Here is a 25,585-nt window from a genome sequence, read left to right on the forward strand (position 1 = left end):
AGGAGAGGACCAGGCCACCTACAGTATGCGGGAAGGAGTACCCAGTGACCATGTGCTCCAGGAGAGGACCAGGCCACCTACAGTATGCGTGAAGGATCACCCAGTGACCATGTGCTCCAGGAGAGGACCAGGCCACCTACAGTATGCGTGAAGGAGCACCCAGTGACCATGTGCTCCAGGAGAGGCACCGGGCCACCCAGACTATGCCAGAGGAGCATAGAGCGGTCATGTGCTCCAGGAGAGACCCGTTCACCCTGCACAAACCCTCCAGAGGATACTGAGTGTATGGTCACTTGCCTTCCTGAGAGATGTAACCATGCCCAATGGGACTCAGGAGAGAGCAAGCAGAGGGATCAGAGGGCAGAGTTGTGTGGAGGGACTGAAGCTCACAGCCAAGGGGGCTGCAACACGCACCTCTCATTGTGGAGCGTGGCCGGGACCAGGAATCCAGCAGCGGCATTATTTGCTTTTTTGTTTGATGGAAACTTAGAGGAAAACCTGCCCATGTGGGAGGTGAACCCAAAGCCTTAAGAGAAGATTCAGGCAAAAAGAAGGAACGGGAGAACCAGCATCCAGTGGGGGCCTCGCACGGGCTGGGCTCTGAGCTGGAGCTTCAGCCTGGCCTCCCATTTCATTCCCTGACAACCAGACAGGTGTAGGCATTCTTGGTCTCATTCTACAGAAGAGGAAACTGAGGGCTTGCCCCAGGTCATGCAGCCGGGGCACTGGCAGAGCCCCCAGTGCGGAGCTTTGCCCTCAACACTGCGCCACCTCCACCCACGTGGATTGGGGTGGTGACGTCCTGGAGAACCAATCCCAGGGCCACCAGGTTCTGGAAGGAATGGCAGGCTTTGGCACCGTTGCTCTCTGCTTCATGCTTCAAGGCTGGACTCCAACGCCACCACCTCCAAGACTCCTCAGCTGAGAGCCACGCTCCTCTGGGATCCCTCCTTGCTCAGAGCCCTGTGGCGTGAAACCTGGTGAGGAGACGAGAAACAGCTGAAAGGTGCTGGGAGGCAGGCTTGAGCCTTGCAGACTGTAATTTAAATCCTGGCTGCTTCCTTGGCTCTCTGACCTTGGCACATTCATCTATAAAACAGGCCAATGGGAGGACTTAAATCCAAGGGCCAGGAAGGAAGCTAGACAAGGTATTTGACGGTGCATAGTAAGCCCTCCAACCAAGTGTGATTTCTTCATCATCCTCTTCATCATTTTAATGTTAAACATGCCTTCTCCCTGAGCTGGCATCCGGTAGACCTTGAATGCCTGACCCTTAGAACCTTCAGGTGACCTTTGGGCTAGTCCACAGCCACACAGCAACCTCCGCGCTCAGACGGGGATAGCTCCGTCCTGAGCCCATTCAGGTTCATGAGCAGCGCACTGCCCGCTCTTTGAGCTCGGCTAGTCCTCTCACCTGGGTCCCTGCCTGTGCCCGACCCCCCAGCCATCAAGCGTGTCGTGTTCCCCATCACTTCCTTATAACACCTTGTCTCCACTTCTTCTTCTGCACAAAAAAGCTCTCTGTACAAATGACCGGTACGGGCTAAAATGGAAATGATGCCTGCGCTGTGCGTTGGGTACCCAGGGGCTGTGTTAGGAAGCGCACCTGTGCCTTCCCTCCTTGCTAGGCCTGGAGTTCCTTGGGGCCACTTGTTCCAGAAAGAGGTCTGGAGAGAGTCCCTCACTGTCCCTGGTACTCAGCATGGACCTGCAGCCCAGGGACTGAATCCTGACGGGTGGAAGGGAGAGTAGAGGGATTCACAGATACTGCGCCTTACGTGAGACCAACCAGACCTGCAAGAGAGCAGAGTGGGACTGGGCAGCAGGGGCAGGGCCTCCATCTCGCCAAGGGCAGGAATCAATCTGATTGTTTTGAATTCCCTTCACCTAGGGCAGCTTTTTATGCGAAATAGTCTATCAATTTTTTTAAAACCATTTTTCTTTGATCCAGTGAATATTACTAATGTGCTCAGCTGCAGCAGAGGAGTTCTTTTAGTGATTCCTTTCACAGTTTGAATAATTATCTCCTCATTTATCAGCTTCATAAATCCACATTTTCATAAATCATCCTGCTTAAAGAGGCCCACGTGGAGGGCCAGCCCCAGCTCCTGGGGAACAGGCTGCCGCCGTAACCATTAAGGAAGCATTAGGAGACAGATTCTGACCCCCCCCCCCCCCCCGTCCCCCTCCAACCCTCAGCCCCCTCCCCCATGTTGGGGCCTCCCAGGGCAAGGGCTCCCTGTGGCCCTCTCCCTGGAGACTGCCCGTGCTTTCCAAGGGAGCCCCGTGGCTGTTGGCTCCAGAGAGTGTGGCTCTTGCTGTGTTTGGAAATTGTCTCCTAGTTACTTGTGTTTTCCTTCTGTTTTACGCTGTTGCCTGACCGTCAGGCATCTCCCAGGCTTCCGTGCTGACAAGAGATAAGCCTCTGTAATAAATGTTCCTGCCACGATGGTTGAAAAGACGGATGTAGTAGCAGCTCAAGAAACAGTTAAGAACAAAGAAAGAAATCACCCATAAAGCCACCACCCTACCTTAACAACTGATTTAATTTTTACATTTATCACCTTCCATTCTGGGTCCACAAGCACACCTTTTTCCAACTTTGCACTTAAACACATATGTACATTTTTATTCTGCCATTTTCACCACTGAACAGATCCCAACAACAGCCCAAGTTTCGACAGATTCCTCATAATTATAATGGTTGCATGGGGGCCCGGGTTCCACTTTCCTGCCCTTGGGCATTTGGGTTGCTTTCAGGGTTTGTTATGACTGATCAGGAACAATTTGCCAGAATGTACTTACTGACCAAGGGTGTCGCATTTTCTGTATTTTTTTTTTTTATTAAATCTTTATTGTTCAGATTATAACACTGGTTCCTCTTTTTCCCCCCATAATTCCCCTCCACCCAGTTCCCACCCAACCCTCCGCCCTCACTCCCCACCCACTGTCCTCATCCATAGGTGCACGATTATTGTCCAATCTCTTCCCGAAACCCCCAGATGCCCCCCCCCACCGCAAGAATAGTCAGTCCATTCCCTTTCTATGTCCCTGATTCTATTATAATCACCAGTTCATACTGTTCATCAGATTATTTATTCACTTGATTTTTAGATTCACTTGTTGATAGATGCATGTTTGTTGTTCATAATTTGTATCTTTACCTTTTTCTTCTTCTTCCTCTTCTTAAAGGATACCTTTTAGCATTTCATATAATACTGGTTTGGTGGTGATGAACTCCTTTAGCTTTTTCTTATCTGTGAAGCTCTTTATCTGACCTTCACTTCTGAATGAAAGCTTTGCTGGATAAAGTAATCTTGGTTGTAGATTCTTGGTATTCATCACTTTGAATATTTTTTTGCCACTCCCTTCTGGCCTGCAAAGTTTCTGTTGAGAAATCAGCTGACAGTCGTATGGGTACTCCCTTGTAGGTAACTGACTTTCTTTCTCTTGCTGCTTTTAGGATTCTCTCTTTGTCTTTTGCTCTCGGCATTTTAATTATGATGTGTCTTGGTGTGGTCCTCTTTGGATTCCTTTTGTTTGGGGTTCTCTGCGCTTCCTGGACTTGTAAGTCTATTTCTTTCACCAGGTAGGGGAAGTTTTCTGTCATTATTTCTTCAAATAAGTTTTCAATATCTTGCTCTCTCTCTTCTTCTGGCACCCCGATAATTCGGATGTTGGTACGCTTGAAGCTGTCCCAGAGGCTCCTTACACTATCTTCGTATTTTTGGATTCTTTTTTCATTTTGCTTTTCTGGTTGGGTGTTTTTTGCTTCTTCATATTTCAAATCTTTGACTTGATTCTTGCGATCCTCTGGCCTGCTGTTGGGAGTCTGTATAATATTCTTTATTTCAGTCAGTGTATGCTTAATTTCTAGTTGGTCCTTTATCACAACATCGAGGGTCTCACTAGATTTCTTGAGGATCTCACTACATTTGTTGGCGGTTTCTAGAAAATTCTTGAAAAACCTAAAAAGTGTGGTTTTGAACTCTATATCCAGTAGTTTGCTTTCCTCCATTTCTGTCATTTGTGTCCTGTTTCTTTGTCTCGGCATTTTTTATGCTTCGCTGTGTCGATAGAGTGGCTTTCTGTGCTAAGTGTCCCAATTACCTGAGGTAGACACTCTTGGTGCACCCCCTTGTGGCCTTTGTGCACAGTCTTGTTGTAGTTAGGCCTTGATTGTTGTAGGTAACACTGGGAGTATTTGACCTCCAGGCCGATTGGCTATGAGAATCAGCTGTGTCTATGGTGGGAGAACTTCTGTGCTGAAGATACCCTTATGGGGCAAGACTTGCTTCAGTGGGGCTTTGGTGCTCACTGAGTCTGCCCCCTGAGTGTGTCCCTTATGGATCTGAGGAGCTGTAATTGGATAGTCCCACTCTGACCACTGGGTACACTGGCTCTTGGATCTAAGGAGGTGCTAATCTAGCCTCTGCCTGCGGCTACTCAGCAGAAGCCAGCTGTAAAGCAATGCAAGTTTCCCTGGGGCCTTGGGGCAGCTGAGTTTGTTAAGTAATTTTCAGATTACAAAAGGCCAGGCCTTTCATATGCAAAAGCCTCCGTGCAGGGGGGCGGGGTCCCAGGGGATCAACAGGGCGGGCAGATCAAGCAGTATGGCTGCTCTCAGTCCTGCCTTCAGAGGCCCCAGCAATCGCTGCGAGTGCCTCTGAGAGAAAGCTGCCCTCGAGTTCTGACCGATGCCAGACAGTCCCGTTTCTCCCGTATGAGTCTGGGTCCTCAGAGACTCGCCCGGAACTGGAGCTCAGAGCCTGAGACTCCCTCCCGATTGAAAAAGACAATCGTGTCGGCAGCCGCCAGCCCTCTGCATGCACCTCCGCACCTTTGTATTTTCCTTCCGCACCGCACCTCCTCTGAGTCTCAGTGTGCTTTTCTCTTTCCTTCTATGTAGAAATTCCACTCAGCCAGCCTTCCTGTGGTTCTGGGTGATGTCCGTTTCGTCTTTTAGTTGTATTTTTGAAGTGGTTGTGTGAGGCAGCAATCTCCGGTGTTTACCTATGCCGCCATCTTGGTTTTTTGCGTTTTCTGTATTTTTATGTTACTTCTGAGAAGGTTTTGTGAGTTACTACCAGTGTCTATGATATTTTCTGGTTTCAACATCATCCCACCACCTATAGAAGTTGTCTTCGTCTGGTGAAGACGCTGGAGCCAAACTGCTTAGTTTTGCATTTTAGTCCTGCCAGTGTTACCGACTGGGGTCACTGATTGGGACCTTGGTTCTTTTCATCGATGCAGAAAGGATTTTAAGGTCAATGAAAAGAAAAGTAAAGCAAAATGGGGTTTGTTTGTTTGTTTATTTATTTATTTATGTTTAAATTTAGGCTTGCACTGTCAGTTTTAATTGAAAATATTAAAACAGCTGAACTAATAATGAATTATAAAACTTTGATAATTAAGTGTTATGGCCATTTATGAGGCATCTATTCATTATTTTTGTAGGCCTGAAAGAAACTTTGCATACTTGTATTCTCCATTCTCCATTTCCGAGAAAGATTATGAAGAGGTGTAAAGCAAACAAAATCTGTAAACAGCTGTACTGTAAGAGCATAGGTGGTTTTAGCTCATGTTTTGGGTGTGAAATTTAACTCATTTCACGGGATACAAAAGCAGGTGCAATAGTAAAGCTGAATCATGAAAACCCCCATCAATTGCAAGTGGAGCTTATTGAACATACATTCCAAGCAAGGAGCAGATGGGGCGGGGGTGGTGGGGGCGAGAGAAAGAGAGAGAGAGAGAGAGAGAGAGAGAGAGAGAGAGAGAGGGAGAGAGGGAGAGAGAGAGAGAGAGACGAGTGCACATGACCCCCAACTCCTGGGATTTAAAGAGGGATTTTCTGTGTGGAAACTTTGACTTGCATTCAGGGATGATCGACAGAAACTATATTTTTTCTGGGCATGCCCTTACCCATAATGTATACAGAAAAGCCTACAGGAGGTGGGGTCAAAACTGAAATGCAAATTTTATTATAATTATTTTAGGGCCCTAGTAAGGTCACATTGGCATTGAGGTCATATCTTCTTCCTCTGAGCTTGCACCAAGAACCGCCTGTCTCTGAACCTGCCCGCTGGGCGGTCTGATGGCAATGTTGGTCTGGCCTCTGTTCAGGACCCCAGGGCAGACCCCATGTCTTATGTCTCATTTCCTCCCTGACACCACCATACCACCTGTGTGACCTTGGGCCAGTTACTTAACCTCTCTGTGCCTCCATTTCCTTATCTATTAACCCTTTGAGTACCAACCAATATCCTAGGAACTATGCTAAAATTGCCAAGGAATTTTTGCTGATTTTACAGCAGTAAACTTCATAAAATCGTAGTACCTGTAAAAAATTAGGCAGATAAATGCCAGTGGTCAATTTTATTTTTTTTTTAAAATATATTTTATTGATTTTTTGCAGAGAGGAAGGGAGAGAGATAGAGGGTTAGAAACATCAATGAGAGAGAAACATCGACCAGCTGACTCTTGCACATCTCCCACTGGGGATGTGCCCGCAACCCAGGTACATGCCCTTGACCAGAATCGAACCTGGGACCTTTCAGTCCGCAGGCCGACGCTCTATCCAGTGGTCAATTTTAGAACTACAAACATCCAGCATCATAAGTAATCTGCACTTAGGTGCCATCTGTCAATAAAGAGTGAACTGCTAGCATCTAATAGTGACACTGCAGGAGGAGCGCAATAGCGCTCCCGGCACTTTTGGCGAAAGACAGGAGGAGCGCAATCGAGCTCCCCAGGACTCTAGGCGTTAAATGGGGATAATAAATGCAATTACTCCATAGACCAGCGGTTCTCAACCTGTGGGTCGCGACCCCTTTGGGGGTCGAACGACCCTTTCACAGGGGTTGCCTAAGACCATCGGAAAACACATATATAATTACATATTGTTTTTGTGATTAATCACTATGCTTTAATTATGTTCCATTTGTAACAATGAAATTGGGGGTCACCACAACATGAGGAACGAACTGTATTAAAGGGTCGCGGCATTAGGAAGGTTGAGAACCACTGCCATAGATGGTTGTGCCAATCCTCATGGCCCACAGTACTCTGTGTTTGTGAATTCATCTGCTCGCTAGAATTTATTTGCAACTCCAAAATCAATACTTTCAGTGCTTTTACAGTAATTCAAAGACATTTGCAGAGTGGCAGAAAATTTTAGTTGCACGTTGTCAGCTGAGGGGTAGAAGGTGACCCTGCCTTCTGTGTCGGCTCTCACGCTGAGAACAGGGTCCTCTCCGCGGTATACTTAGGGCTGCGCTTTCCACATGCGTGTGCTTTTTGTTGGTGATCCCGCTGCTTAAACGGGCCTCAGGCATAGCGCTGAAGTGCTCTCTAGTGTTGTTAAGTATGAAAGGCTGATGTTTCTTTCAGAGAAAATACGTTAGGTAAGCTTCATCCAGGCGTGAGTGTGAGTGCTGCTTGCCATGAGTTCAATGTTAATCAGTCGACTCTGTATTAAATAAGGTGCCTTCCTACAGAAACACGCATACAGCAAGGTTATGTATTGCTCAGTGGTAAAAACACTGACCAGCGGCTCGCAGGAACCAAACCTGTGTCTCCCCTAGGAGCTATGTTCACTGTTTGCTAATTCAGGGTTTGCAGCAACTTTATAGAATGTAACTACCAAGAATAATGCGACTCAACTGTTGGTATAAAGCAGTGGTTCTCAACCGTCCTAATGCCGCGACCCTTTAATACAGTTCCTCATATTGTGGTGATCCCCAATTTCATTGTTACAAATGGAACATAATTAAAGCATAGTGATTCATCACAAAAACAATGTGTAATTATATATGTGTTTTCCGATGGTCTTAGGCGACCCCTGTGAAAGGGTCGTTCGACCCCCAAAGGTGTTGCGACCCACAGGTTGAGAACTGCTGGTATAAAGTGTTTAGAACAGAGTTTGGCATATGGTACATCCCTATATGTGATTACTATTGTTTTCTAAAATTTACATTTTGCTAGTTTGGGGGGAACTTATTTAGTCACCTGCTGCCATGTTGGTTGGCTGTATTTCCTCTTGTGCGGATGTCTAGTTGATAGGGGTGCATGAGGGGGTTTGTCATGAGACTGAAGGGTTTAGCGTCAGGTGGGAGCAGCTCTGAAGGGGCCGAAGAGGACATGCACACCATCTGTGGCGCATGAGTGGGGAAAGGACCAGGCCTGAGGCGTGAGCTGGCCTTTAGAGAAAGCTGAATCAAAACCTGAATTGGAGACCCACCTGGCCATGCTCAGGCCAAGAGCCTTTTAGCCTATGAGTGTGATAATCACATCATTAATCTTCAACAAAAGCCCGCATTGATATATTTTTTAACTGCATTAGAATATAAAATGATGACAGTTGACATATCAGGCGAGTGGCTGAGAGGACATTTATTTACTGAAGCAAAAAACCAGCTTGCCTGGTCAGCTGAGGGGTTTCTGACTTGGTGTGTTCTGTGAAATTTCTCACAAAGGCTCAGACCCGAATCCACGTTTGCTTACACACTGAACCGAGGGCCGCTGTCCCCACAAGAGGAAACGCATGGCATTGGGATGGTCCTGGGAGTCCGGGCTGTGTGGTAGCGGTGCGCATGTGTGCCTGCTTTCTGTCTCAGCCACTGTGGGGCAAGGATGTGCTCCCTGGCTTGTTGCTAACGTGGGCACATTTGAGCCTCAGAATGAAATCAGAGGCATCCCTGCAGGACGGGAAACAGTCTTCCTCCTGCTTCCCTCTGGGTGCAATGGGCTTCCTCCAGGCTGTTTGTCTGCGAACAGCTGGGGACCCACCCACAGCCTCTGATGATCAGAGCAGCAGTTCAGTTTCCGCATGGGGGTGGGGGTGGCCCAGACCCTGTGAGAGGATCAGGTGATCCTTTCTCTTCCAGGATATTAAAGCATTTGAAAGCCAAGGACCCCGTGCAGCTGAGACTGGAGCACTTGGAGCAGGGCTTCTCCGTCTACGTCAACGGGGCCAATTCGGAGCTGAAGTCGTCGCCACGGAGAGCCGTCCACTCCCACGTCTCCAGAAGTGCCTCGCAGGCCGAGGGGGCACAGGGTGAGCCCAGGCCCGTGGTCCAAGCAACAGTTCTGTTAACTCATTAGAAGCAGTGGGGCTGCATCTTATGCACATAAACTTACCAGCAAACAACTAGTTAACCTATACAACTCAACTATACCCATTTGGCCAGAAGGAGAGTGAGAAAGAGAAATCCTTTTCTATTCCTTTTAAAACTAGTCTTGGCCTTCACTGCCCCAGGGCAAAGGTGGCCAGAACTGTCTATTCCTGCTTTTACACTTCCCAGTTCTCAAGTGCCTATAATTTAAAGAAATGCCTAAGAGAATGTTGATTATACCTGATTTTTACTCAAAGTGTCTTGCACCCAACCCCTGTTTTGATTCCACTGTTCATTTTTGAATGTAGTTACTCCGTACTCTGCACACTTTGAGTGGCTTCATGTGTCCTCTAGTAAAAGCACAGGATGTCTGTGAAGTAGAATAGAAAGCAGCCAACCCAGTGGCGGGCCCAACATAGGCACCAAAAATGACTCAGTGGTTGAATGAGTGAAGTGGCAGAGCACATGGAGGCAGGTCCCACCTGACCATGCTACTTTGGGAGAGCCATTTTGCCTTTCTAAGCCTTTGCTTCTTCATCTTTAAAAATCGGACTAACAAGGGTGCCTGACCGTAGGGTGCCAGGGTGCCCTTCAAAGCTGCCTTGCCTGGGAGGCTAGTGTAGTATCGAATTACACTAGATAGTACAGAGAGGAGCTGGAATGAGGCAGAGCTGAGTTTGAACCGTGTTCTGCCACTTTCCAGCTCTGAGACCTCTGCAATTGGGTCCTCTCTGACCCTCAGTTTCCTCTTCTGTAAAATGGGAATCGTTATACCCACCTTACAGGCTTGCCAGGAAGGTTAAATGGCAGAAGGAATGTTTCTGGCACACAGTAATCTTGATTTGTGTTGTTACCACAGGCACGGTAAAATCCCAAGCCATTAATAGACAGTGAAAGTGATGTCCTGAAAGCTTCCCGAGGAGAGTTACTGCAATTCATTTTGGGGTTTAGCATGAGCTTCCTAGCCCCCAGGGCAAAGAGGAAAATGGAATGACTCTTCTAGCTTTCATGGCAAAGGAACCTGGCGACTGCTGCTACTTAGGAGAAGCAGGCCTCTCTGAGTCCAGGTTTCAGGGAGGGCAGATAACAGGAGTTTCTGTACTGGGGCCGCCGGAAGTACCTTCACTCATTCAACACACTTCTCCCCCCTCCACCCCCCTCTTTACACAAATGCTGGCCTATTGTGCACACTGTCCTGTATCCTGCTTCTATCCCTGGAGAGTGTTCCTTTTGTATATAGACCTGCTCCATTGGGCTGTACATTATTATACATCCTAGAGGCCCAATACACGCAATTTGTGCAAGGGACTTGGCCCTGGCCCCGCCCGCTGTGGCTTGGTCTGGAAGGAAGGACATCCGGAAGGACATCTAGTCTAATTAGCATATTACGCTTTTATTATTATAGATTACTATTATTCTATTTTTGCTGGGCATTTAGCTTTTCTAATGCTGTGCTGCTACAAATGGTGCTACAGCGAATAACTTCACATACAGGATTGTGGGCACACTGACGTGTACTTAAATGTAAGTTACAAAACTGACATCACTGTGAACTTGCCACCTGTGCCTCACTGATTCTCCTCCCTCATCTCTGGTGTAGATTATGGACGAAGAACCCTGTTTCGAGAAGCTGAAGAAGCTTTAAGACGCAATTCACGGACAGCCCCCAGCAAAGCCCAGCGCCGCGGATGGCACCAGGTCAAGAGCGTGGCCCCAGCTCACACTTTAGAATAAGGAGTGGGGTTATTGAGGGAACAGAAACATAATCACGGCAGGGTGTTGAGAATCTCGGTGGGCAGTGGGTGGGCTGGCTTGGCATTCACGGCAGCGTTGCCCTCTCTGCATGTGGCACTGGCCTCTGGAGGGCAGAGGGCCCAGGGGCTCCTCCAGCCTCTCTCTCAGCATGATCTTCCCTTCTGGGCTATCACAGGTGGGACTCACAGCCTGTCATGATGACTCGTTCATCTAGCTGTTTTTTATTGAGCACCTACTATGTGTCAGGCACGGTCTTAGATGCCAGGCATGCAGTAGGTGAAAAGACAGCACCTGCCCCACAGACCTGAGATGCCACTTTGATTGCCTTAAGGCTGCTGCTGCCAGTAGCTTGAGCCCCTGATGGTACCAGGTGTGGACTCAGTTCCTGTGTGACTCCTTCCTTTGCCCTCACAGGAGACCTATAGGGTAACTTTCAATGTCCTTCCTCTTTTAAGGGAGCTGAGGAGATGAATGTTCAGAAAAGGTAGTGAGCTTTCCAAGGTCAACCACTAAGAAGGGGCAGAATTGAGACTCAAACCCAGAGCTTTGGCCCCGAGTCAGTGTTCTTGCCCATATAGTCCTTATACCTTACCTTGTAGTTACTCACACCTGAGCAGGGACCTGTTTGTCACAACCCCCACTGCACATTCACATCGCCTGGGAGTTTTTAAAATACTGATGCTCAGGCTCCCCCCCCAGAGATTCTGACTCATTTGGTCTGAGGTGAGGCTTGAGCAATGGTGTGTATGTACGTTTTAATCCTGTGCTCACTGAGATTGGGAAGTACTGCATTGTACTATATGTATGGATCTACGAGTAAATTCATGTACTTTATTGGCCCATCTCTGCAATAATCCTGTAGATCTGTAAGTCCTAATTGTGCCACTGAAGAAATTGAGGCCCAGAGAGGTCAGGTGACTTGCTCAGAGTCACACAGCTACTGAGGGAGAAGGGTAGGCTGAGGGTTGCAACCCTGGATCTAGTGGCCCTTCGCTTCTCTGCAGAGACATTGGTAGGGCTCTGATTAAATGGGGGAGGGGGTTCCTGCTAGCCAGCTCCAGTGCCAGGGAACAGGGCCTGCAGGGTTACGAGCTGGAGGCCTCCTTTGTTTCGAGCAATGAATGCTACTTTCTCATTAATGAGGTCTTTCTCCACTTCCCACTTCAGACCATCCTTCTAGTTGTTCTGAGAGCCTTCTATTATCAGGAGCCATATTTGCATCCTGTCTGTGACTTAATGGCTGCCCCAGAATCCGTGTAATTTAAAAGACTTGGCCTAGGATTAATTAGCATCCCTCCCAGTCTCTCCCTGTGGTCCCACACTTCACAGGGCCTAATCATGGCTAATTTCCTGGCTTCCTGATGCCATGAACACTGTAATTGTCCTTCTGCACCGTATCAGTGAGGGGTCAGCCAGTGCTTAACAATAGAGACCACTCAGGCTCTTTTAATCAGAAATGAATGTGATGCAGGGAATCAAGTGCTTGCAAAATCCCTGGGCCGGCAGAGGATGGGCTCTGAGCTGGGCCTCCAGGAATGGCACTCAGCATCTCAGCCGGACCTGCCAGAAAAGCTGCTGCCTGGGACACGGTAGGGAAGGGGTGGGGTCAGCATCCGGAACGTGTCACCTTAGCTGTGACCCGGGAATGAAGAAGCCACAGCCGCTGGCTCAGAGTGAGGCTGTGCTTGCTAGGGCAACACCGTGAAGAGACGCCCTGTGGAGCCAGGGTGGGATGTTGCTGAAAAGCCCGTCGCCTCTGTCACTGCTCCATCCCTCCACCACTGTGCTGGGCACAGACAGCCTCCCCTCGCTTCTGCTTTCCCTGCCGGTGTGAGGCCATCTGATGGGCTCACCTGAGGCGCGTCCAGAACCCCAGCTGAAGGGAGTCTGGCGAGGCGCAGTGTCTAGCTTTCCGTCTCTACTGAACAGGAAGGCATCTTAGGAGAGAGTGGAATGGGTACCGGGGTCAAACCCCCCCCCCCCTCATTACTGACCAGATCAAGGCTGCACCACCCGCACAGTGCTCTGGACCCCCCCTCAGAGACATAGGCCCCAGGAAGCACTCAGCAGTGCTGAGTGGACCAGAGCCATGTTATGAAAGAAATCGTCCATTAATCTAACAAACAGTTACTACCATGGGCGGGGCTCTGGAGTTAAAAATAAAAAATCAAATAAGGCTCTGTTCCCGCCCTGGAAGACCTTACCGTGAGGACATGGGAACTGCTAACTGGGAGGGAGATGCGACCACTATTTTCAAACACTCGGAGGACCAGCCTGGTGGACTCCAAAGTTAACAACTTCAAGCCATAACGTGTTTTTGAACTCACATAGTTAACAAGACTTAGTCACTTGCTAACATTTAAATTAAAAAGATTTTACATAATTTAAACAATTTTTTTAATTGAATTTAGAGAGAGGAAGGGAGAGGAATGCCTCCTGCATACCTCTTACGGGGATCGAGCCCGCAACCTGGGCATGTGCTCTGACTGAGAATTGACCCGTGGCCTCCTGGCTCATGGGCTGATGCTGAACCACTGAGCCACACTGGCTGGGCCAAAAGATTTTATGTAATTTTTAAGAAGCTCTATTCCTGCTTCTCTAGAAAAATGGAAAGATCGGGCCCCCAGGTTGGGCCCCCTCCCATCAGGCAGCCATTAGTGGGAGCCAGGGAGCGGTCTGCCTGGTTAGGGGACAAGCCCGCTGGTTTGCTGCAGTCCCCACCGCTCCCTTAGGGTCCCAGAGCTGAGGCCCAGTGGAAGTTTGTTATCTGCTCTGCTACTGTTTCTCTTACATCTTTCCGTTTCCCACCTGGCTCTGTGGGATATTTGAACCTGTGACCCCTAAGGAGTAGGAGGGAAAGGGCTTCGGAGTCAGACAAATTCCTTACTAGCTATGTGCCCTGGAGCTGACTGTGTGACCTCTCTGAACTTTGGGCTCCTCGTCAATGAAACCTCCCAGGGCTGCTGGGAAAGATGTGCTCACAGCGTGTCAGGTGGTCCATCAGCGGGGGCTCTGCTTGTGCTTCAGGTAGGAGCCCTTGGCAGCAGGTGACAGACAAGTCCAGAGAAGTGGTTAAGAGTATGGACTCGGCACCCCGATGCCCAGGTTCAAGGCCTTGGCTGCGTCACTGACTAGTTGCACGGTCCTAGAGGAGTTGCTAAACCTCGCGGTGCTTGTTTTGTGAAGTATAAGTAGGGTTGATGATGGTACCTGTCTCACAGGGCTGGTAACGAGGATGGAATGAGCCAATGTTTGGCGAGCATTTCAAGCAGCGCCCGGCACAGAGGAAGCATCAGTAAAATATATGACTGCTGTAGTCAGTGCAGGGCAAGTGCTGAGGGCGGTCTGCCTGGGGACACCGGGGCTCCTCACTCCTCACGCATCGGTCCTCCATTCCTTCTGTGATCACTTACGAGCACCTACTAAATCCTGGACACTTGTCGGTACTGTGGTCATAGCAGTGAGTGATGCAGGCCAGGCCCGCTCTCCTGGAGCTTGCTTTTACGGGCGTGGGTGGAGGGGCCAAGGATGAAAAGCACGTAAGCAAACAAATAAACAAGCATGTGAAAGATAGGGAAGAGTGCAATGAGATGACAGTGTCTGGGGGAAGAGGTGCTCGAGAGAGGGTGGCTGCAGAGGCTTCCCGGGGGCCACATCGGAGCTGACCCTGAAGATGAGAGGGAGCGGCGTGGGGAAGGTCTGGAGGGCGAGTGCCCAGTGAGTGGCACAGTGAGGACACTAGGAAGTGGGGTCGGGCCGAAAGGAGGCTGGTGGCCAGTGCACAGAGGAGGGCAGTAAATGGACTGGATGTGCCAATTGCATTGTTACTGTCTCAGGAGGAGACTGGATTGGTCTCCTTTGGCCCTGAGTAGTGGCGTTATGAAGCAAGTTCTCCATGGAAGGGAGTTCTAGGCGACAGGTTTCGGGTGTGTAAGATTGAGATGAAGATAGTCTCTCTACCCTTTTGAATGGGCTCCACTGTCCTTGGAGGCAGCCAGGGGTCAAGGTAGCAGAGTCTCCAATGGCTAGAGGTGGCCAGTTCTCAAAAGCCACCCCCTCAGGAGGTCCAGGGACCACAGCCTTGCCCAGTCCTTCAGTTACTCCTGTACCAGCAGGAGGGACAGGTGTGGCTCCTGTGCATTTGCACTGGCCGGTCAACAGGGACACAGCGGTCACAGTCTACTCCCAGCTGGCTCCACCTCCTCCCTGCTGCATCCCTGCCTCTCCAACCTATTTCCTTGCCCGTCTTTCTCAGTGTCTCCCCTAAACTCTGAGTCACACATCCCCTTTCTACTGACCAAGCCCAAAACCTTCTCGAACAGGACAGATTTTCCTTCTTAGGGTCTTGCCCAGCAACTAGGAAGCACTTTTGGGTAGAGCTGCCCTTGCTGGAAGGGGCTGCCTCGGGCTCACGGGCCTGAGGATCCCTGGGCCACCAAGTCACAGAGTCAGCTAACTGCGGGCCGAGAGGCTGCCCAGCGGCACCTGCGAAACCCTTCTTGGGACTCCAGTTCTGGGGAACCAGCCAGGTGAATGGTGCTCCTTTGTTGGGCTTCCGAGCTGCCACCTGCCCTGTGGAGCCCTGGTGGTGATAGATGGGCCCTGGTCGGCACTGTCCTCCCCCCGCCCCTGCCTTGGCCTTAGATCTTTCTGCTGCTATCCGAGGATTAAGATTTATGGCTTCCTCGGCCTTGTAATACGTGGGTGGACAGCAGCCTAATCAACAGAGCTGTCGTTTACTAAAATGTTGTCAGATTTGATGAAAGTCATCGGCTCTTAGCATTAAATTGGTAGTGAAGGGATTGGCCTTCCAGCAATTTACGGTGGGGTGGGCTTTCCTGAAAGGCTGGGAAAGCAAGTTCATTGCCATTATTACAGCAGTGGCGGCGTTGCTCCCTCCGTGTGTACCTGGCTTCCTGTTGTGGGCTGGCAGCTCAGGCGCCCCAGGAAAGCTCACGGTGGACATGTGAAGCCTGGGACGCCCTTTCCTTTGTTTTCCTTTCTGAGTTTTGAAAACCCCTGCAGCGAGGACAATGAATGAAACAGCCATAAAGCGTCGGCCCTTACAGTGGCCTTGCCTGACACCGAGTGTCGAGGGCTATTATTTGTAAGAGATCAGACAAATCCAGGAAGAACATATCAAATAAGGTAGATTGACTCCCCACCCCAAACCTGCCTTTGTCATTGTCTTCAGAGCTCTCCTGCCTCTAGAGGGCGCCATTTGATACTGCACAGCCTCACCACCCTGCAGGCAGGCCTTGATCTTCTAACTGACAGTGAGCTTTAGTGCATACCTTACAACGCTGCTGACACTCACGTGACGCTGAGCATGGCGGGCCAGGAGTGGCTGGTAGACTGGAACACAGGTGTTTGGGGGCTGGGGCTTTTAAATTCTGTCCTGGTCTATGATTGCTTGCGAAGCTCTACCCAAGTCTGAGCCCTGCAAGTGGGCAGGAGAGAGCAGCTGCTTAGCAACGCCCACTGGGGGTAAAGCAGTGTACGAGGCAGGGAGCCAGCCAGGCATCATCCTTGGGAGGCGTGAAGGTGGGAGGCAGGGAGCTGGCGTGCCTGGGGCTGGAACCTGCCAGCCTTGCCCTCTTTATGGGGAGGTGGGCCCGTCATGTGGGCACAGCTGCTCTCCACCTCCCAGGGGTGGCAGAGGTGCCTCTTGGGGCTGAGGTGGGAGCGCCAGCCAGATGGAGGGACTATTTATTCCCCTCTCTGGTACCCACTCAGCATTTAGTTTTGTCACATGTTGCTTCATAAACACCTCCTGTTATGTGTTCTGTGTGACTCCTCGGGCCAGGACATTGGTTTTGAAATTTTTTGTATCTTGACATGTATGCAGACAGTACTCAGTAAGGACTTGCTGGTTAAGTGCCTTAATGCCTCCTGCAAACCTATCTCCTCACATCTTGGCGGGTGAGCAGTTGTGCCAAGCTCCTGGGAAGGGAGAGGGGTACTTCTGGGGAAAGGGGGAGGAGAGAGCTGCAGAAGAGAGAAGGGCACATGAGTGCTTCTCCTAGAATGTGGAAGGTCTCTCTCACATTTATAATTCAGGTGAGACCAGCAGAGCTGCATAAATTCCAGCTCTCTTACTTGCCAGTGGGAACCCCATTCAGGCATGGCTGGATCCAGGTGCTCAGACAGTGGAGCAGGGCTCTTCTCCATCTTTCAAGTCTGCTTCTCCCCTGTTGCCCTGTGTGGTACCAAGATGGTCGCCAGCAGCTCCCCGCTCACACTTTCACCCTGCTATTCCCCTGAACCAATCACCCAGTCACTGTGGGCCAGCGGGATCTAATGCTCACATGGGCCAGGCCTGGGTCACTTGCTCCACCCACCCCTGGTCTCCGTTCCATGGGAACACTTGAACTGGGGTCTGGGAGGGGAGGGGAGGATTTACCAAAAGGAAACCAGGGTGCTTTCACCAGAAGACCGGGGACATGCTGGACAGGCGGAAACAACAGCGCCACCACGAAGCCTCTTCAGCCTCCCGCTGCTGCTGCTGAAACTTCCGTGTGCGCATAATCACCTGGGGTCTGGTCAGAATGAGATTCTGTTCCCAGCTCTGAGATGGGGCCTGAAATTCAACGTTTCTCAAATCCCCAGGGAAGGCCGGTACTGGCACGTGGAGGAGCAAGGCCCTGGTCCAAGCCCTCCCTCTCTAGGTAAAGGAGCAGCAACCCAGGGCGGGGCCTGGCTGGGCCTCTGGATGGGCCCCGTGCCCAGTAGGCTTCCCGCATGCGCCCCTCCCCTTCCTCCTCCTCTCTTGCATGGGTTCAGCATTTGGACAGTTATTGAGTGGTTCCTGGGGAGGAGGGAGGAGCACCCTCTCTTTGAAGGTGTCATGGGAAATCCATCTCTGTGATGAAATTCAAGGCTTTTACAGCTTCATCCTGGCTGTAGGCAGGAAAGTCCAGGCTTACCTCTCCCACGGAGTGCTCACCTCCAAGGGCCCCGCTGCTGACGCTAGGAAATCCTCTGAGAGTGAGTTTGCAAAGCCCGGGGGGCAGCGAGGCCACACTTGGAGCCTGAGCCCAAAACGGCGAGGCCGCAGGCAGAGTGGAGAGCAGGGTTCCAGAGACAGCTGGTGCATCGCCGAGTGACGGGACCTCCTGTGGGAGCACAGTGTCCGTGGCCACCTCTCCGCGCCTCCCACCTCCCTGTTCTCGGGCAGGGTGGCACCCGCCTGCCTTCTTCAGGCCCTGTACTTTCGCTAAGATCTTTTCCTTTAATCAGTGGTTGGCAAACTGCGGTTCGCAAGCCACATGTGGCTCTTTGGCCCCTTGAGTGTGGCTCTTCCACAAAATACCGACTTCTGCGCATGGGCCACGACGTTTCAATCGCACTGTACGTGCGCCCGCATGTGGTATTTTATTTGCACTTTATTTGTGAGGCATCATCCGCGGCGGCTTTCGAGCTGTGATGGGAGAGTTGAGTACTGTGACAGAGACCATATGGCTGTCAGAGCCTAAGACCTTTACTTTTGAAAGGAAACATTGCTCAGCACCGGTCTCTGGAGCCGAACTGCTCAGGTTCAAATCTAGGCTCTGTGGTCCCCCAGCTGTGTCACCTCGGGCAGGTGGCTTATAGACCTTGCCTGGGTTTCCCCCTTGGGTTACCGTGAGGACTAAAGGAGCAAGTAAACGCACCCACGCACTTGGCGTGGCGACGGTTTGCACTGGTGAAGTGCACTAGTGCGAGAGCACTGATGGGGGAGGGCAGTGGGCGTGGATGAGATGGGAGTCCTTTCCTAACCGCTGCCGGCCCCAGGCCACCCAGCCTCCGGCCTCAGGTCCTGCTTCGTCAGGCTGATAGCTGGTTCACTAAGCTTGTGGGGAGCTGAATCTTACCGAGTGAACGGTTCTAACGCTGCGGGTGAGGGAATGCATGGTCTACGTCACTCTCCCTCCGCTCCGCGGACCTGTCCCTTCTCTTAGCACCAGCACCGCACCAGGGTGAGGCCCAGGCTGAAGTTTAAGGGGACCCTCCCTCTTGGGTTTGTGTGCGTGCAGGGCACCTGAGAGGGAGCACCTCCTCAGCTGTTGCTCCCTGGGTGCTTCGCTTACATCCGGCCATGCCAGCATTGGGGGGTGGGGGTGGGGGGTGAAAGCAGTGTCTTCACTTGACTCGCGTCTGAACAAACCCATCAGGACTCTGCTTCATTCTCTCCGCTCTCTGTCTCTGCATTAGGGGCAGGATGTCCCAGTAGCTTGTGTCTTCCTCCCTTTAGCTTAGCACCGGGGAAGGGGGCACCTGCTCCCCCAGCTCTAGCAGCACTCCTAACTCCTCATTGGCTGCCTTAGGTCCATTCCCACCCCTGAGCCAGGGGCCAGGGCGGGTGGTGGGGCAGAATGGGCTGCCTGATCAGGCCCGAGGCCCATCTCTGCCCTTGAGCCTTGGGTGGACTAGGGGCAAGGGGGGTGGACCTGAAAGGAGAACAGGGAGATGTTGGACTGAAAAACCAGCAGTTCCGTGTGGCCCAGTTGTCAGGGGTGTGACTCTATGCGCTGGAATCAGGGCAGGAAAGAGACTGGGGCGGCTGTAGAGAGCTTTGCGTGCCAGATGCATGGCTTAGGTACAGGTTTGGCTGCTAAAACAGAGAGGCTCAGGGTTGATGTCGCTCTAACAGGACAGGTCAGCGGTGCAGCCACCTGCCCCGAGCGGTCACGGAGGAACCCAGGCATGAGCTATTTTGTTGCTCCACCGTCCTCCCGATGTTGCTTCCTCTCTCAGTATTCGGCTCTCACCACCACCTCCACGTTTCAGCTGGGCAAGGGATGCTGTGCCCTCCCTTCAGGGGCACCACTCAGATACACATACTCCTCCCCCACCCCCTGCACTGGCCAGGATGTACGTGTTCACACGGCTCCCCAGCTGCAGGGGAGGAGGGGACGTGGACACTGGGGGACAGCCGCAGTCTGCCACATCAGACCACCGAGTGGGCTTCCCAGAGAACGACCCAGGGAATGCCGGGAGGAAGAGAGGCCCCCCACACAGTTCCCATGGCCCAGAACGTGTGAGAAACATTGCTCGCTGTGATTATTTTAGGATTTCCACAAGTGTGTGTGGCGGGTGGGGGAGGGGGCACATTGAAGGCCCTGAGAAGTCTTGAAGAAAAATGCCCAAGGTTTCCTAAACATTTGATCACAAAGCTATTGAGAAGTTTAACATCCAAAATTCTATGGATAAGTTATTTCAAGCTAAAAAGTTACTAAAAAATTCTCCTGAACCGGTGAAGACTTTTGAGCAGAGGGGGCTTTAGCTGTCTGGGCTGGCCTGGGGTTCAGCCGTCTGGGTGGCCTGGGGTTCAGCCGTCTGGGTGGCCCGGGGACACTGCTGGGCCAGCGTGCAGGACCACAGGCAGCTGTGCACAGACACCCTGCAGCCAGCCCCACGTGCTCGCCCAGGGGCATCCAGGTGTCTGTTCTACATTATCTGAAATGGTCTGAATTTTTGTGTGTAGAAATCTGTGCAGATCAGAACAGAAGCTGGTTCGCGGCTCCATATCGAACCTCCTCTGGACTATTCTGAAGATTTTGAGTCACATGTGGACACGACTGTCACTGCAAAGGATGCTTCCGGGGGTCACCCACAGGTAGGCGTGCCCTGGCTCAGTGCTTCAGTAGCTGTCGGGACACTTTCTGTTACCATTTCTTCCTTCCTGGAAAAGAGTCCTTTTCTACTGAATGACCAACGACCTCGTTTCTCTACCCCAGACATAGAGTGGAATTTTACGGTGAGCAACATTGTGGACTTTATTGCCTTTAACACCTACCTCCCACAACACACACACACACACACACACACACACACACACACACACCACAAGCACTCACTCACTTGCTTTTGCATCGACCGGCTGGTTTGTAGCCAAGTTCGTCTGTTACAGTCACAGCCCCAGCCCCAGCCCCAGCCCCAGCCCCAGCACATGTCACAGAATGCGTACATGCCCTTCAAGCAAGAGGCATGGTAGTTCCCTCTTCTCCTTTGACCATTTGGTTCCTCCTGTTACAAGAACATGTATTCCTTCCTTTGCAAGCTCCCAAGCTCCCTGAAACACGGCAGCCTGTCCCTCACAAGCGATTAAACCCATTAGCATTCCCGTGTGCGCGTGCTCGGAATCGGCAGTGCCCTGCTCCGCCAGCCCTGAATTTTCTCCGCTCTGAGTGCTTGATTGCATCTTTCTTTCCTCTCCTTCCCCCGTGAGGGGCACTCCATAGGCTTCACAGTCAGGAGTTATTCTCCAGCTAAGTCAGAGTAAAATGGCAGCGCCAGTTTTCGGCAAAGGCAGAAGCCATAAGAGCTGCAATCTGAACAGGGAAAGAAAAAAAAAAAGCGTGTGTCTGGATGACTCGGCTGCCTCACCCTGTGCGCAGTGCAGCCCGAAATGGAGCAAAGGAAACGCACGTCTGCGTGTGCTTTTCGCCTGACCTCACTGCTGAGGCACACCAGCCGTTCACCTTCCAGCACATCCCCGTGAACTTCAGTTTCTGGCGGCTCTGAGTTCACAGCCGGGGTGCTGCAGACATGCCCTGTTGGTCGCCACCCTGTTGACTTGCCTGGTGCTTTCCAAGGTGTGAATTACTTGCTGACATTTAAGAATCAGGAAATTCCATGTCACAGTCTGAAGCTGGGGCTTCTCTTGAACAATCGGAAGATTTGGGAGCCACATTCTTACGCACCAGCAATGACTGGGCTGAGGAGCACCAATCCCCTTTAGACGGGGCTGTGCTCCCATGTGCACGGTCCTCACCACAGGGCCTGGCATCGAGGGTAAAACAATCAGCAAGTATATCACATGCCAGGGGCTGACGTGATGGCGCTTATCATGGGAAAGCTGGGCAGGGGCTGCCACTTGATGTGCTGGGCAGGGGCTTCGCCTTGATGAGGTCACATGTGAGCAGAGGCCTCGTGGAAGCCAGGGAGTGAGCCATTTGGAGAAGAGCACTCCGGGCTCAGAGCAGCAGGTGTGGAGGCTCTGAGCCAGGGGCCAGTGTGGCAGGAGCTCAGTGACCGAGGGGTGGGGTGGGGTGGGGGGCAGGTGAGGACTGAGAGGACACCAAGGCTCAGACCACATGGGACTTTGGGAGCTGCGGTGAGTGAGGACGAGGGGTTCTACTCTGAGTCGGGGGTGGGGGAGTTCTGTTTGCAGTTTAGCAACTCCTGTGAAAGGAGGGCCCTCTCTCTAGAGCAGCGGTTCTCAACCTGTGGGTCGCGACCCCTTTGGCGGTCGAACGACCCTTTCACAGGGGTCGCCTAAGACCATCCTGCATATCAGATATTTACATGACGATTCATAACAGTAGCAACATTACAGTTATGAAGTAGCAACGAAAATAATTTTATGGTTGGGTCACAACATGAGGAACTGTATTTAAAGGGCCAGAAGGTTGAGAACCACTGCTCTAGAGGGTTCCACCAAAGCGGCAGGTCTTAGTCATGTTGCAGTGGATGATAAGGCTCCATTTAAATGATGTTGGCTTCATTTAAGTAACAGGAATGAAGCTAAATGTATATATATTTTTATTATTGAGATATTTTTTCCCTGATAATGCATAATCAATATAAAAAATTCAATGTTTAAAGAAAATAAAAGTTCTTTCATAATCTCACTGCCCAGAGATCATTACTGTGCAGCCATGCAGACTAAAAACTGCACATGTCATTCTATCCAAGAGGAGGCTGTTTCTGGAATGTGCCGGTTCTGGCCCATTCCCACTGAGTGCAGTCCCCCAAGATTAGTTCTCAGGCCCTGAGAGCAGGACAGGCGACAGGAAGGCATGCATCTTCTGGAATCCTTCTCTGAGTTTTTCCTTGTGCGGATCCTCCGGATCCTCGATCCTCGAGTGGGGTGAATTGGATATTTGTCCACAGTTGCAATTTAGCGTTTTAAAGTTACTTATGATACATATAGACAACTTAAAGACCTGTCACAACCCATGTGCCACCAGCAGGTCTGCCACGGCCCCTGACGTAGACTGCGTGGCCCATGGCGGCTCACCCACCAGTTGGTAGTGGGTGGACTTAGGCAGTTGTTGACCAAGCATTCCCAGTGAAGCAGCCCATCCGCCTTGTCCCCAGCAGGGCTCCTGGGCGGTCCCTTCAGTCCGCATTAATTTCAATGGTGAGACTTGAAAACATGAGGGAGCATTTTTAGGGCAGTCCCATTGTTTGGGCACTTCTGTTTCAGATTACCATGTAATTAACCTTTGAGTGAGTGCCTTTTTTTCCCCTTTGCTTTTTATTGTTGTTTTTACATAAATAGGATTATACCTTTCATATTATTTGATAATCCTGCCGTTTTTATTCAACCCATGTGGCCATCTTTCTGTGCTGGTCCCCATGCAGCTCAGGGCACCGTTTTGGGAAGTTGGTGGCACGAGTTTGAATCCTGGTCCCAATGGCTTGTTCCCCAGTGGTGCTGGTAGAGCAGGGGTGAGTTTGATCGGATCAGCTGAGGGAGTGAGAGCAGAGAACGGCTTAGTGAGGAGAGAGATGGAGGCATGGAGGCCAATAGAGAGAATGAAGGCCCCGCATGTCTTTAGGGACACAAGTTGCTATTACCATACCCAGTTCTCCCTGCTTGTCCCTAGGATTCCAAACCTCCGACCGGCACCACACCCTGTGATGTTAGCCTCTTCTCCCTTCAGAACGCTCATGGCCATTCCGACCTTCCAGGCAGTACGGACAAAGCAAGGATCCTCTTAACTATCCAGGATGTAATGGTAAGACGGCTTTCCTGCATCCTAACCGTGAAGGCCAGGGTCTTTTCCGTAGCCCAGCAGCTGGGCCAGGGGGTGGGCTCCACGAGAGATCCTTTTTTATACTTGGGAAAACCACAGATAGCAACAGGATTTGGCTTTAACAAAAAAACTCTGGCCAACACACCAGAAAATTTAAAATAATACATGAGAGATTTGGCTTAATGGCATTTTTATTTATTTTTTTTTTGCTTTTCATATAAAGTATAGATTTATTTTTTAAAATTTTCTTTTTCAATTACAGCTTATATTCAATATTATTTTGCATTAGTTTCAGATGTACAGCATAGTGGTTAGACAATCATATACTTTACAAAGTGTCCCCCCTGGTATTTCCAGCACCCACTTGGCACCATACATAGTTATTGCAACTTTATTGACTATATTCCCTATGCTGTAGGTTATATCCCTGTGCCTATTTTGTAACTACCAATTTATACTTCTTAACTTTTTCATCCAGTCTCTCAATCCCCCTTCTACAAATGATGTAGCCTCATTTGTTTATTTTTCTTTTGTTGTCCTTGCCTGAGGAGATATATCAGAAAAAATATTTCTAAGAGAAATAATGATGTTATTAAAAAAAAAAAAGGGCCCTGGCCAGTGTGCTCAGTGGTTAGAGCATTGGCCTAAGAACCAAAGGGTCATGGGTTCCATTCCCTGTCAAGGGCACTCACCTGGGTTTCAGGTTCAATCCCTAGCCCCCGGCCTGGGCACGTATGGGAGGCAGCCAATTTATGTGTGTCTCTCACATTGATGTTTCTCTCTCTCTTTCTCTCTCTCTCTGTCTCTGCCCCCTCCCCACTTCCCTGCCTCCCTTTCACTCTCTCTAAAAAAAAAAAAAAAATCAATGGAAAAAATATCCTCAGGTGAGGATTAACCTAAATAAATAAATAATCACAGTAAAGGCTCACATTAAATGAGCACTTACTAAGTGCCGAGCCCTGTGCTGAGTGTGTACCATCCATCACTGCATCACCCTGTGAGTTAAGTACTAGGTATTTTCATTCTATTTTATAGTTGAGGGAACTGAGGAGTAGAGAAATGATGTTGCTTGCCCAGGCCTCAGAGAAGCCCAGACTGGAAACCCAGAGCCCAGGACTCCTGTTCCTCAGGATTACAAGCTGGGAAAGGCATTGACCTGGTTTTGCTTCTGAAAATGCCCAGCTCTCCACAGGGGCACGATCTGTGGTAAATAGTATTGATATTCTGCCTGGGAGCAAGGTGTTCAGAGGGGGCCGTCCATCAGTTATGCTTAACCGTGTTAAACAACGATTGAGGAGACCTCTCCTCTGCCAAGTCTCCCCCTGTGACCTCATTGCTGGGAATGTTGATGAAAATGTTTTTCAAAAATGAAATTCAATGAGGAAACAACCAGATAAGCCCAGATTGAGCGACAATCCACAGAAAACTGGCCTGGAGTCTTCCAATATATCGGTGGCAGGAGAGACAGGAAGGCTGTTCTGGACGAAAGGAGGGTACAGAGACATCGCAGTTATGCTATGCGGGGTCCTGGGAGGAGAATTGCTATAAATTTAAGGACAGTTTTGGGAAATTCAGAGAAATTGAAAATTAACTGCATTGTGTTGTAAATAATATCATAGTGATGTCCAGTCTCCCATATTCGGTAATTTTATTCTGGTTATATAGAGAAGGCTCTTGTTCTCAGGGGACACATGCCGGAGCGCGCAGGCGTGAGCGGTCATGCTGTCTACACTAGCGCATAAGTGGGCCAGAGTAAAGAACAGGTTTACCTATTGAGGAGGAGGAAAGGGAGAAAGGAGAAAGGGAGAAATGGGGCCAAATGCTAACATTTGGTGACTGTAGGTAAAAGGGTTTTGGGTATTATACTATTCTGATCAATTGTCTATTTTAAATTTTTTCAAAATAAAAACTTTTTTTAAAGCTTCATTAGAGCTAAGCATCAGCAAAGGAAGGCATAGAGGAAAGTCAGAA

The 25,585-nt window shown here is 50.3% G+C and overlaps 1 protein-coding gene across 5 annotated transcripts in view; it reads left to right on the top strand.

The window, feature by feature from the left end:
* The window catches only part of KATNIP (katanin interacting protein), a 207,911-nt gene that overhangs the window by 71,189 nt on the left and 111,137 nt on the right, over positions 1-25,585 (top strand). For 4 of the 5 annotated variants that reach the window (XM_070413423.1, XM_070413428.1, XM_070413425.1 and 1 more), the window contains exons 4-7: positions 8,886-9,055; positions 10,714-10,811; positions 20,335-20,466; positions 23,465-23,596. In XM_070413423.1, the coding sequence (XP_070269524.1) occupies positions 8,886-9,055; positions 10,714-10,811; positions 20,335-20,466; positions 23,465-23,596 (532 nt within the window). The remainder of the gene's footprint in view (positions 1-8,885; positions 9,056-10,713; positions 10,812-20,334; positions 20,467-23,464; positions 23,597-25,585) is intronic. The other variant, XM_070413427.1, reaches the window with a different exon arrangement.

Source organism: Myotis yumanensis, unplaced genomic scaffold (genome assembly GCF_028538775.1).
Source record: "Myotis yumanensis isolate MYYU_CA2020_CCGP unplaced genomic scaffold, mMyoYum1.0.hap1 SCAF_4, whole genome shotgun sequence".
NCBI lineage: Eukaryota > Metazoa > Chordata > Mammalia > Chiroptera > Vespertilionidae > Myotis > Myotis yumanensis.